General features: G+C 36.2%; 2 protein-coding genes across 6 annotated transcripts in view; one reads left to right on the top strand and one right to left on the bottom strand.

The window, feature by feature from the left end:
* The window catches only part of BRIP1 (BRCA1 interacting DNA helicase 1), a 209132-nt gene that overhangs the window by 152539 nt on the left and 42753 nt on the right, over nt 1-13840 (bottom strand). The window lies entirely within an intron of this gene.
* LOC307177905 (LYR motif-containing protein 4-like) lies at nt 11514-12205 on the top strand (the record flags this gene model as incomplete). Its single annotated transcript, XM_079905412.1, has 1 exon — nt 11514-12205. Exon 1 carries the CDS (start codon nt 11987-11989, stop codon nt 12203-12205), a length of 219 nt encoding a protein of 72 aa, XP_079761538.1. The 5' UTR covers nt 11514-11986.

Raw genomic sequence — 13840 nt, 5'->3', positions numbered from 1 at the left:
GCCTGCCGATGCAGGGGACACAGGTTCGTGCCCCAGTCCGGGAAGATTCCACATACCGCGGAGCAGCTGAGCCCGTAAGCCATGGCCGCTGAGCCTGCGCGTCCGGGGCCTGTGCTCCACAACGGGAGAGGCCACAGCAGTGAGAAGCCCACGTACCGCAAAAAAAAAACTTTAGTAGACAAGTTGGGACTTCCCTGGTGGACCAGTGGGTAAGACTCCACGCTCCCAATGCAGCAGGCCTGGATTTGATCCCTGATCAGGGAACTAGATCCTGTATGCATGCCACAACTAAGAGTCTACCTGCCACAACTAAAGATCCCACATGCCACAATGAAGATCCCATGTGCTTCAACAAAGATCCTGACTGCCACAACTAAGACCTGGCCCAGCCTAAATAAATAAATTTTAAAAATTTTTTTAAAAATTAGTAGACAAGTTATTATCAATATACAAGCCTCTAAAGCAGCACTACCCAATAGAACTCTCTGCGATGGTGGAATGTTCTTTTCCTGAACTATTGAATGTACTTGCCACTAGCCACATGTGGCTACTGAGAACCTGAAATGTGATTAGTGCAACTGAGGAACTGAATTTTAATTAAATTAAATAGTCACATGTGGCTAGCAGCTACTATAGCAGAAGTGTAGATTTTAAATATTACCACAGGACTAAAGAGAAAATTTTGACTTAGACCAGTGTTCAGTCTGGTGCCAAACTTCCAATGGAATTCAAATCCGCATAGTAAGAATTTTATTCATAGATGCTATCCTGGGCTTCCCTGGTGGTGCAGTGGTTAAGAATCCGCCTGCCAATGCAGGGGACACGGGTTCGAGCCCTGGTCCGGGAAGATCCCACGTGCTGCGGAGCAACTAAGCCCGTGCGCCACAACTACTGAGCCTGCACTCTAGAGCCCAGGAGCCACAACTCCTGAAGCCCTCGCGTTTAGAGCCCGTGCTCGGCAACAAGAGAAGCCACCGCAGTGAGAAGCCCGCGCACCACAACGAAGAGTAGCCCCTGCTCGCCGCAACTAGAGAAAGCCCGCACGCAGCAATGAAGACCCAACGCAGCCAATAATAATAAATGAAAAAAATAAATAAATTCATAGATGCTATCCTAATAGAGTAACCCTTCAGTTTGCTGTATTCAACTCTCTTAAAACCTCCTGTTTCAAATACCTATATTACTTGATGAAGACAATGTTAAAATTAACAATTAATTAATTATTACTGTGGGTTCTAAACTTAATCTGGAAAATAAACTAGTGAGAATAACCAAAAAATTTTAGAAAAAAGATGGTTAAAAATAGTATATATTCTCATATATGTAAGAATTTAGTATATATGATAAAGATGTTATACTAGGCACCTCTTTAGACACGTGCTCAACTCTTTATTCTGAAAACAGTTCATCAATTATAGCCCCTGCTGAAAAGGCAGACCCAATATCTACATTAATACCACATGACCAAGCCCAAACACACTCCCAAATATAGCAAGACCAGTAAGATTCACTTTCCTAGAAATCTGTATTTGGGTCATTTAGACTGAGTTGATTAAACTACAGGGAACAGACCAGAACATTTCATAGACTTTAAGCCTTTCATTTTGAGATGTGATGGTAAGGTCATATAACAGAGAATAAGTATCCAGAAAAAATCTACAAAAAATGAGAGAACTCTGCACACAGAGGCAGAAAAGACACACTTGAGGCCCCAAAGAGAAGACAGAAGCTGCCTAAAAACCTCTCAGTTCCAATAGGGCAGCTGTATATCTTGCTTGATCCTTCTGGAGTAGGCTTCTAATTCTTCAAAAGCAAATCACTCCTGATTAAGTCAGGGGTTGAAATATCAAAGAAATAACAAGAGAATTTTCCTAAATTGAAAACGTCTCTGAATCTTCAATATAATAATTAAACCCACTAAGTAACTAGCATCGTAAATGAAAAAGACTCTCACTTAAACATCCAGTCATAGAGATTAGAAATTATAGAACAGTCATTCAAAAGAATGCAATGTAGTCATTAAAAATGATGTAGAAAAATATCAAATGACATCAAAACACAGTACTGATCTATTATTACAAGGAGAGATAATTGGACATTATTTGCCTCCTGAGTAATGTTAATAGCAAGCATACAGGACTTGTGTTATTCTGAAAAACAAAAAAGAAAAAAACAAGGACAAAATCAAATCTGAATCTAATTCAACCTGTAGACCTAACTACCATTACTAGAAATATGGGGATAGAGGACAATCTTAAACGACACCAGGTGGACAAATTCAAACAAATCCTGAATATGAGGAATCCCACAGAACAAATAACACAGTTTTTTCAACAAATAAATGGCACCTCTCTTAAAAGAAATGTCATGCACATACCTTGTTTGGATTCTGATATTTAAAAAGCCAACTCTAAAATGACATTTTTTAAGCAATCCAAGAAAATTGTAACCAGGATGGATATTAGACTAAGAATTACTGTTTTTTTCCAGCTATAATATTACTTTTTAAATGTCATTGCTATGGGTTTTGTTTGTTTGCTTGTTTTTTTGCCGTACGCGGGCCTCTCACTGCTGCAGCCTCTCCTGTTGTGGAGCACCGGCTCCGGAGCGCAGGCTCAGCGGCCATGGCTCACGGGCCCAGCCGCTCCGCGGCATGTGGGATCCTCCAGGACCAGGGCACGAACCCGTGTCCCCTGCATCAGCAGGCGGACTCTCAACCACTGCACCACAAGGGAAGCCCCATTGCTATGTTTTTTAAAGTGTTTATCTGTTTTAAATATATAAATTGTTTTATGGGTAAATAGATATATGATGTCTGATAGCTGCTTTAAAATATTCTAGTCCCTCACCCTTTCCTCCACTGATTCCCCCAAAAAAGAAAAGAAAAAAAACGGCAAGGGGTAAATAAAACAAACAGGGGAGGTAAAATATATTGATAATTGTTAAAGCTGAGTGATGGGCACAAGAAGGTTCATTATTCTGCCCTCTCTCTGCTTCGTATATGAAATTTCCTAAAAAAAAGATTCTAAAAATAAGGAGCATTTACAAATATGTTTCTATAAAACAAATACAACATTGATCCTAAACCAGATCTAGATAAACTTTCTCTCAGTTTATCTAGATTTGGTGTAATATCACTAATGAATATTATCTGGCAGCCCAAGATGGCAGAGTAGAAAGACCCCGAGCTCACCTCCTCTCATAAGCACACCAAAACCACAACTAACTGCAGAACAACCATTGATGAAAATGAAACTAATGAATTATTAAAACAATGAATTCTAAATGTAATAGCAAATAGGACTCTTCTACACATACACAAAACACACACACAAAACCAAAAAACCAAGAACAAAAGTATAATTCAGTATTAGGACATTTATCAATACACTTTTAACATATTAAAAAATAAAATGTGAAAATAAATCTTATTCACCTTTACAGTTTAATATTAATCCTTGATGAAAATGCTGAACAAAATAGGAATAAAATGACTAACAAAAAAAAATATATGATTAATATATAATTAAATCAATAATATAATTTATGTCATTTAACATATAATGTATATATAAAAAATATATAACTTATATGTTTTACTATTATAACTTATATACATATGTAAAAGGTTTCAAAAGCCAGTATCATGCTTACTTACAGAAACTAGAAGCACTCTCATTAAGGTCTCAAATGAGACAAGGATGACCATACTTCCCGGGTGCCTGGGACTATCTGAGTTTATATCTGTTCTTTCAGCATATATGATCATTCAATCTGTTACTATTATTATACTTAACACTTTTTTCCTGAGATATTATAAAAAGTGGAAAGAAGGTAAATGATCATTATTTACAGAAGATATGACTGTATACTTGGAAAACCTGAGAAAATGTATTGAAACTATTACAAATAGAAGAATTCATTAATGTGGCTCAGGAAAAAACAACAACAACGACAGTAAATGTGGTTTGGGGGAAACAAAGAGAAACTAATATTCTTTATGTATAAAACTACAACTAATTAGAAAATGTAATAGAAGAAAAAATCTCAATTACACAGAAATAAAAGGTAAACTACTAAGAATCAACTTAAAAATCAACTTAAAAATACATTTAAGAAGTTAGTAAGAGGATGCTTAATTAATTTGATACGGGATATCCTTTCACGATCTACATGTATATCAAATCATCATGATGTATACTTTATATATCTTACAATTTTGTCAATCATACCTCAATAAAGCTGAAAAAAATAAGAAAACTTTAAACATGACTGAAGGAAATAAAGAAAACATCAGAAACAAAGCATGGTCTTAAGTAGATGACTTACTATCATAAAGAAGTCAGTTCTCTTCCAAATAATCTATAAAATATATCAAGGATATTTTGTTAACTATATAGGTTAAATCTAAAGTACATACGTAAAAATAAGCAAGAATAGCCAAGACATCTTAAATAAAAGGGTCATAAAGAGGAACTAGACACATAAAATATTAATGAACTACAATAATCAAAACAGTATAGATCAATGAAAAAGAAAATAGAAAAGTCCAGAAATAGAACTAGATACATTAAGGAATTTGGAATGCAAACATTATAAACAAAGTCAAAAGACCAAGAACAAATCAGTTATTTTTTTAAAAAAACGCTGTTCTGGAATTCATAACACAAATAAAGGCCTAATTTAATACTGAAGAACCCTGTAAAACAGTAAAAAAGAAAAGAAAAAAAGACCAACAACCTAATTGACACAGGAGATAACCAGATTATTTGAAAAGATACTCAACCTCCCTCATAACAAGAAAGAGAAGTATACATTAAAAGTATGAGGGCTTCCCTGGTGGCGCAGTGGTTGAGAGTCTGCCTGCTGATGCAGGGGACACGGCCCTGGTCCGGGAGGATCCCGCATGCCACGGAGCGGCTGGGCCCGTGAGCCATGGCCGCTGAGCCTGCGCATCCAGAGCCTGTGCTCCGCAGCGGGAGAGGCCACAACAGTGAGAGGCCCGCGTACCGCAAAGAAAAAAAAAAAGTATGAGATGCATTTTTTAACCAATCAGGCAGAAAAATGATCAAAGACTTTGATAACACACTTATTTGCGAGAGACTAGAGACACATATATGTGTTTGATATGAGTATGTACATGTACACCATGTATATAATTTGTCTGTATATTATATGTATATCCTTGCTTTTACAATTCTGATAGGATTCACAAGAAATCAATAACAATAGCTGCATCTGGGGCAGGAAACAGAATGGCTGAGAAACTGAGTGTGGGAGACTTTTTAATATAAACCCTTTTGTTCTTCTTGTTTTTTATACCATAGACATTATCACTTTTCAAAGATAGATAAGTAAAATGTAAGTTTTAAAAATTAAAATACCAAATTGCCTTCCTCTGGTATTATAGACATACTAACTCCCTATAATGTTGATAACAATGTATACAGAGGTAGGATATACTGACATCACAATTTTATTCTCAAAAGAGAATGAAGACTCAGTGAACATTACTAGTAGTAGCAACAACAGCAACAACAATCTCACACTAGTTATAACTGCACAAGATAAAATTTTCTCATTGACTGAAAATTGACAGAAGAACCAATTATGTGACAAAACTGTGACTAGCAAAACTTCAACTAGAAATACTAAATATGTTAGAACAGTGTGGTACTAGCACAAATACAGACAAAAATAATCGAATCAAATAGAAAAGTCAGAAAGAAACTCTCGTACATATAGTCAAATAACTCTCAACCAGGGTGCTAAGACCATTCAGTGGGAAAAGGACAATTTTTTCAACAAATAATGCTGTCAAAAATGGATACTCACATACAAAACAATGAAGTTAGATGCTAACCTTATACTATATATAAAAATTAACTAAAAATGGATCAAAAACTTAAAAATAAGAGCTGAAACTATAAAACTTTACCAAAAGTATAGGCAACAAAAGCAAAAAAAAAGGTAAACTGGATTTCATGAAAATTAAAAACCTTTGTGCATCAAAGACACCACCAAACAGAATGAAAGGCAATCCACAGAATGGGAAAAAATATCTGTAAAATCTAAAAAGGGGTTAATGTCCAGAATATACAAAGAACTCAACTCAACAACAACAAGAAACAAATAACCCTATTCAAAAAAATAGGCAAAGGGCTTGAATAGACATTTCTCCAAAGAAGATATACAAATGGACAATAAGCACATGAAAAGATGTTCAACATCCCTATCATTAGGAAATGCAAATCAAAACCAAAAAGACATACCATTTCACATCCATCAGGATGGTTATTATTTAAAAAGAAAAGAAAACAAAATAGAAAATTACAAGTGTCTGGCAAGGACGTGAAGAAACTGGAACCTTCCTGCGAATTCCCTGGTGGTCCAGTGGTTAGGGGTCCGTGCTTCCACTGTGGGGAGCATAGGTTCAATCCCTAGTTGGGAAACTAAGATCTCACACACTGCAAGGCACGGACAAAAAAAAAGAAAAAGAAACTGGAAACTTCCTACATTGCTGGTGGAAATATGAAATAGCACAGTCACTGTGGAAAACTGGATGGAAATTCCTCAAAAAATTAAGCAGAATTACCATGTGATCCAGCAATCACACTTCTGGGTATATATCCATAAGAAGTGAAAGCAGCGACTTGAACACATAGATATTTGTACACCAACGTTCATACAGCAGCATTATTCACAGTAGCCAAAAGAGGAAAACAACCCAAATACCCACTGAAGTATGACTGGATAAACAAAATGTAGTATACAGGCATAAATGGAATATTATTTAATCATAAAAAGGAAAGGAATTGTGACACATGCTACAACATGGATGAACCTTGAAGACATGCTAAGTGAAATAACTCAGACACAAAAGGACAAACATTGTATGATTCCACTTATATGAGGTTCCTAGAGTAGTCATATTCACAGAGACAGAAAGGAGAATGGTAGTTACCAGCGGCTGAGGCAAGGGGGAATAGGAGTTACTGTTTAATAGTTACAGTTTCATAGATCAATGGGACAAGATAGAAAGCCCAGAGATAAACCCACGCACCTATGGTCAACTAATCTATGACAAACGAGGCAAGGATATACAATGGAGAAAAGACAGTCTCTTCAGTAAGTGGTGCTGGGAAAATTGGACAGCTACATGTAAAAGAATGAAACTAGAACACTCCCTAACACCATACACAAAAATAAACTCAAAATGGATTAGAGACCTGAATGTAAGACTGGACACTATAAAACTCTTAGAGGAAAACATAGGAAGAACACTCTTTGACATAAATCACAGCAAGATCTTTTTTGATCCACCTCCTAGAGTAATGGGAATAAAACCCAAAAATAAACAAATGGGACCTAATGAAACTTCAAAGCTTTTGTATAGCAAAGGAAAACATAAACAACACGAAAAGACAACCCTCAGAATGGGAGAAAATATTTGCATACAAATCAATGGACAAAGGATTAATTTCCAAAATATATAAACATTTCATGCAGCTCAATATTAAAAAAACAAACAACCCAATCCAAAAATGGGGAGAACACCTAAATAGACATTTCTACAAAGAAGACATACTGATGGCCAAGAAGCACATGAAAAGCTGCTCAACATCACTATTAGAGAAATGCAAACCAAAACTACAATGAGGTATCACCTCACACCAGTTAGAATGGGCGTCATCAGAAAATCTACAAACAACAAATGCTGGAGAGGGTGTGGAGAAAAGGGAACCCTCTTGCACTGTTGGTGGGAATATAAACTGATACAGCCACTATGGAGAACAGTATGGAGGTTCCTTAAAAAACTAAAAGTAGAATTACCATATGATCCAGCAATCCCACTACTAGGCATATACCCAGAGAAAACCATAATTCAAAAAGACACATGCACCCCAATGTTCACTGCAGCACTATTTACAATAGCCAGGTCATGGAAGCAACCTAAATGCCCATCAACAGATGACTGGATAAAGAAGATGTGGTACATATATACAATGGAATATTACTCAGTCATAAAAAGGAACATAATTGGGTCATTTGTTGAGACATGGATGGACCTAGACTGCCATACAGAGTGAAGTAAGTCAGAAAGAGAAAAACAAATATCGTATATTAACGCATATATGTGGAACCTAGAAAAATGGTACAGATGAACCGGTTTGCAGGGTAGAAATTGAGACACAGATGTAGAGAACAAATGTATGGACACCAAGGGGGGAAAGCAGCAGGGGGGTGGGGGTGGGGGTGGGGGTGTGATGAATTGGGCGATTGGGATTGACATGTATACACTGATGTGTAAAAAATTGATGACTAATAAGAACCTGCTATATAAAACAAAATAAAATTCAAAAAAAATAGTTACAGAGTTTCAGTTTGGGAAGATGAAAACATTCTGGTTGCATAGCAATGTGAATAGACTTAATGCCACTGAACCGAACACAAAAAATGGTTAAAACGGTAAATTTTCTTACATACACTGTATCATATTTTTTTTTTAAATGAAGGGAAAGAAAAGCTGAGAAAAATCTGTTAGGAGCAGGTCTGCACTACAAATGTTAAAGCTTTTCAAGCTAAAAGAAAAATTATACAAAATAGAAACGAACCTACATAAAGGAATGAAGGGCACCAGAAGTAACAAATAGGAAGATGAGGGAAGAAATAATTTTCCTGATTTGTAAATTTATGTAAAATAACGAAGGTAGACTTCCGGTTTCCATTTTTGAATATAAATAGCTAGGAAGTCACCACTCCATCCTAACAAGTAAAAAGCTGAAAAGACTGAAAAATCAACAACTTTTCCTGGGTTTGTAAGAGAGGGGAGGACAAACCATTGCCTTTAAGATTGGAGAGACAGACAGGTGAATACAGGGAGTAACAGCACACAGGAGCAGAGACACCAGTGGAAACCAGTGCAGGAACAAGTGCTGGGCTAACAAAACCTGAAATGTAAGTGATGAACTGCTAGAGGCTCAGTATGCATAACTCTCTGAGTTAAAAATTCCAGGGGTGCCCAGTCATGGAGGGCTCCCAAATATTGTGACATTTACGTCCAGGAGCCAGACCAGGTTCCTACAATACACATCAGAGAAATATACCCTTGTGCTCCTAGTAAGGGGAGTTGAAAAGGAACCATTTTGAAATACCAGGGCACTTTGTTCTTCTTAACAAAGCCTGCCCTCAGGGGAAACTAGTTAACCAGAGCCTAACCAGCTGGGGTATTATCGGAGTCTAATCTAATACCCAACTCTAGCAGTCTAGCAGTCCCTTCTATATCGGAGAAGAGAAAAAAACAACTCCAGTCCACTCAAGCCATCCTGTCCCACCTAAGGGGGTGAAAAACCTGAGAAACTTCTATGAAGTTCCCAGTCCAGAGGCACAGGCTCACTAAAAGACTAAGACCCAATCATGGGATATAGAACACTTGCCCTCCCTGCCATATCTCACCACCAAATTACTAAAGGTCTGTTTATAGCAACTTCTTTTACCCAGTATGTCATGTCCAGCTAACAAGAAAAAAATTATAAGGCATACCAAAAGGCAAAAAACACAACCTGAAGAGACTGAGCAAGCATCAAAGCCAGATATGTCAGGGATGTTAGAATTATCATATCAGGAATTTAAAACAACTATGATTAATATGCTAAAGGCTCTACTGGATAAAGCATATAGCACGTAAGAGCAGACAAGCAATGTAAGCTGAGAGACAGAAGTCCTAAGGAAGAATTTTTTTAATGCTAGGAATAAAACACTGTAGCAGAAATGAAAAATGCTTTTGATGGGCTTCTTAGTAGACTGGACATGGCTGACAAAGGACTCTCTGAGCTAGATATATCAATAGAATGCTTGAAAACAAAAAACCTAAGAAAAATCTGAAAAAAACAGAACAGAATATCCAAGGACTGTGGGACAACTACAAAAGTTAAGATATGCATAAAGGAAATACTAGAAGGAAAAAAAAGAAAGGAACAGAAGACATATTTGAAGTAATAATGACCAAGATTTTCCCCAAACTGATGTCAGGCACCAAACCACAGATTCAGGAAGCTCAGAGAACACCAAACAAGATAAGTGTCCAAAAAATTACATGTAAACATATCATCTTCAAACTACAGAAAATCAAAGATAAAAAAAAAAATCCTGAAAGAAACCAGTTACCCACAGAGGAACAAAGGTAAGAATTACATCCAACTTCTCCTCGAAAGCATGCAAGCAAGAAGAGAGTGGAGTGAAATATTTAAAGCATTGACAGAAAGAAAACACCAACCTAAAATTCTGTACCCTGAGAAATTATCCTTCAAAAGTGAAGGAGAAATAAAGACTTTCTCAAACAAAAATTGAGGGAATTTGTTGCCAGTAACTTTCAAGAAATATTAAAATAAGTTCTTCAAAGAGAGGAAAAATTCTTTATATACATAAAGTAAGAAAGAGCATGGAAAAAGGAATAGTAAATATGAATTTAAAACTTTCATTTTTCTTATTTGACCTAACATATAACAGTTTGTTCAAAATAATAATACCAATAATATCAATAAATAATAGTATACAGTTGACCCTTAAAACAGGTTTGAACTGCACAGTTCCACTTACATAAGTTTTTTTTGGTAAATATATTGGAAATTTTTTGGAAGATTTGCAAGAATTTGAAAAAACTCACAGATGAACCATGGAGCTTAGAAATACAAATAAATAAATAAATAGGAAAAAGGTATGTCATAAATGCATGAAATATACATAGATGCTAGTCTATCCTTACATAGGCATAAGGTGAGTGATATTTAATATAAAATTAATGTGTTAGTTTTCTTACTATTTTATAACTTTCAAAGAATTACATTACCATATAATATTCCTCTCTGTTTCATAACTGGAGAAACTGCACATCAGCATATCATCACAGGTAAGTGTTTTTTAAAAAAATGTAACAATGTTTCCAATACCATATTATGAATATGACTGTAATACTTTATGCCTTACAATTTTAAATGATTCAATCATTCATGTATAGGTCAGGCTACTGTGAAGCAACTGTATCAATTACACTAAGTTACCATAAAGTAAACATACTGCTGCTTTTTCATTATCAACGTATGAATTTTTATACCTCTAAATAAATATACATTTCTTTTTCACATCATCTTTTCATTTTTGATGTCCAGTGTTAGAAATGCATATAACATTTACATATAAGATAATATTGTTGTAGGTATTGACAGATGCTTCATCATCTTATAGATGATGTAAACTTACAGTATTGATACAGTACTGTAGATATATTTTCTCTTCCTTATGATTTTCTTAATAACATTTTCCTCTCTCTAGCTTACTTTATTGGAAGAATACATATAACATGCAAAATATGCATTAATTGACTTTATGTTATCTATTGGTAAGGCTTCTGGTCAACAGTAGGCTACTAGTACTTAAGTTTTGGGGGAGTCAAAAATTATACACAGATTTTTGACTGCTGGGGGGGTGGTGCCCCTAACCCCTGCACCGTTCAAGAGTCAACTGTATATGCGTGAAATAAATGACAGCAATCATACAAGGGATGGAGTGAGGAATTAAGATTACACTGTTATTATAAGGTACTCACACTACCCATGAAGTGATATAGTGTTATGGGAAAGCACATTTGGATTTGCCATAAATACATATTGCAAAACCTAGGGCAACCAGTAAAAAAGGGGAAGGGAGGGAGGGAGGGAAGGAATATGATGGTTATGCTAGAAAGGAGAGAAAATGGAATCAAATAAAATACTTACTTAGTGTCTGTGCCACTGCACAGGGCCAGAGCCCACCTGGGCCAGACCCTGGGCCACTACCTGGGCCAAGCCCCACGCGTGCGTCCCAGTGGTGCTCCCTGCAGTGGCAGAAGTTCTGCAGGTTGCATTGAACTTGGGACCTCTGCAAAGAAGACCATCTGGGTTTTTTTCGTTCCGAGATTGCAGCCTCCAGCCACGCACGAGTGCTGGATATGTACCAGGCAATGCTGAGGGAGAGCAAGCACTTCAGTGCCGACAACTACAGAACTTACACCATCAGGAGGATAAGAGATGTCTTCAGAGAAAATAAGAATGTAAAGGATCCTGTAAAAATTCAAGCCCTAATGAATAAAGCCAAAAGAGACCCTGGGATAATCCATAGACAGGTCCACATTGGCCAACTATATTTGACTGACAAGCTTGTCAGTTAGAATCAAGAGAAGCCCAGGACCTACGGAGCTGGGACCAGCCACCACCGGCAGCCATGGACCACCTTCAGCATCCATTCTGCTTTGCATGGGGGCTCCCAGCAGACCACGAGTGGCCTTTGCCTCAGCTTTAAATAGGCTCTTGCTGTATCTGCCCTAAGAACTGATAAACTGAATGAGGTTTCCATTCTTCTGCAGCCTTTGTGACAAAGGATGGCTGTCTCTCCTTGGTTCAAGTGTTAGAATGAAGAGCTGGAGCTCCTCAAAAGACTGTTGTGTATTATTGTGTCTCCTCCACCCCACCCCTCTTTTGTAGCTCCTCAGCACTTGTATAGAGCATTTCCAGATTTTGTTTGTTGGTCCTTGACAATAAACTACAAAATGCATAAAAATAGTGGGAAACAAAAAGAGGAACACAGAACAAAAGCAAAAAATAGAAAACAGTCATAAATATGGTAAATATTAATCCAACCTTATAAATAATCACTTTGAACATCAATGGTCTAAATACACCAATTAAAAGACAAATTGTCAGAGAAGATCATAAAACAAGACCCAAATATTTGATGTCTAAAAGAAACCCACTTTAGAGATGAAAAAACTTATATATTAAAAGTAAATGAAGGGAGAAAAATATACCATGCTAACACTAATCAGAAGAAAGCAGAGTACCTATATTAATTCCAGACACAGAAGACCTCAAAGAAAGGAAAGTTATGAGAGATAAAAAAAAAAAAAGGGCATTACATAATGATAAAGGGGCCAATTCTCCAAGAAAAAAATACCAATCCTTAACATGTATGTGCCTAACAACAGTGTGTCAAACTATATGGAGCAAAAATTAATAGAACTGCAAGAGAAATAGATAAATCCACTATCATAGGTGGAGTTGCTATCAGAAATGGACAAACCTAGCAAGCAGAAAATCACTAAGGACATAGCTGAACTCAACAATATCACCAATCAACTGGATATAACTGACATAACTGAAGTAGTCTATAGACTACTTCATAGTCTATAGACTACTTCATACAACAGTGGTAGAATACACATTCTTCCCAACTTCACGTGGACCATTTACCAAGACAGACCACATTCTGGAGATAAAACATACTTTAACAAGTTAAAAAAAATAAAAATCATAACAATGTCTGCACTCAGACCACAATCGAATTAAATTAGAAATCAGTAACAGAAAGATAACTAGAATATCCCAAAATATGTGAGGATTAAACAACACATGGCTAAATAACACATGGATCAATGAAAAAATCCCAAGAGAAATTTAAAAATAGTTTGAGCTTAATGAAAATAAAAACACACCTTATCAAAATACATGGTAGGCAGTGAAAGTAGTGTTGTGAGAAGAATTTATAGCACTGAAAGCATATATTGGAAAAGAAGAAAGATCTAAAGTCAATAATCTAAGCTGCTACCTTAGAAAACTAGAAAAAGAGCAAACTAAATCCAAATTAAGCAGAAGAAAAGAAATAATAATAATTAGAGCTTAAATCAGTGAAATTGAAACCAGAAACTCAATGGAGAAAAATCAATGAAACCAAAAACCTGCTTCTTTGAAAAAAAATCAATAAAATCAGTAAGTCTCTAGCCAGGCTCACTAAGAAAAAAAGAGAGAAG

The sequence above is a fragment of the Stenella coeruleoalba genome (assembly GCF_951394435.1).
Source record: "Stenella coeruleoalba genome assembly, chromosome: 19".
In the NCBI taxonomy this organism is placed as follows: Eukaryota; Metazoa; Chordata; class Mammalia; order Artiodactyla; family Delphinidae; genus Stenella; species Stenella coeruleoalba.
The sequence above is the reverse complement of the archived record's forward strand: the minus strand, read 5'-3'. Positions and strand labels throughout refer to the sequence as shown.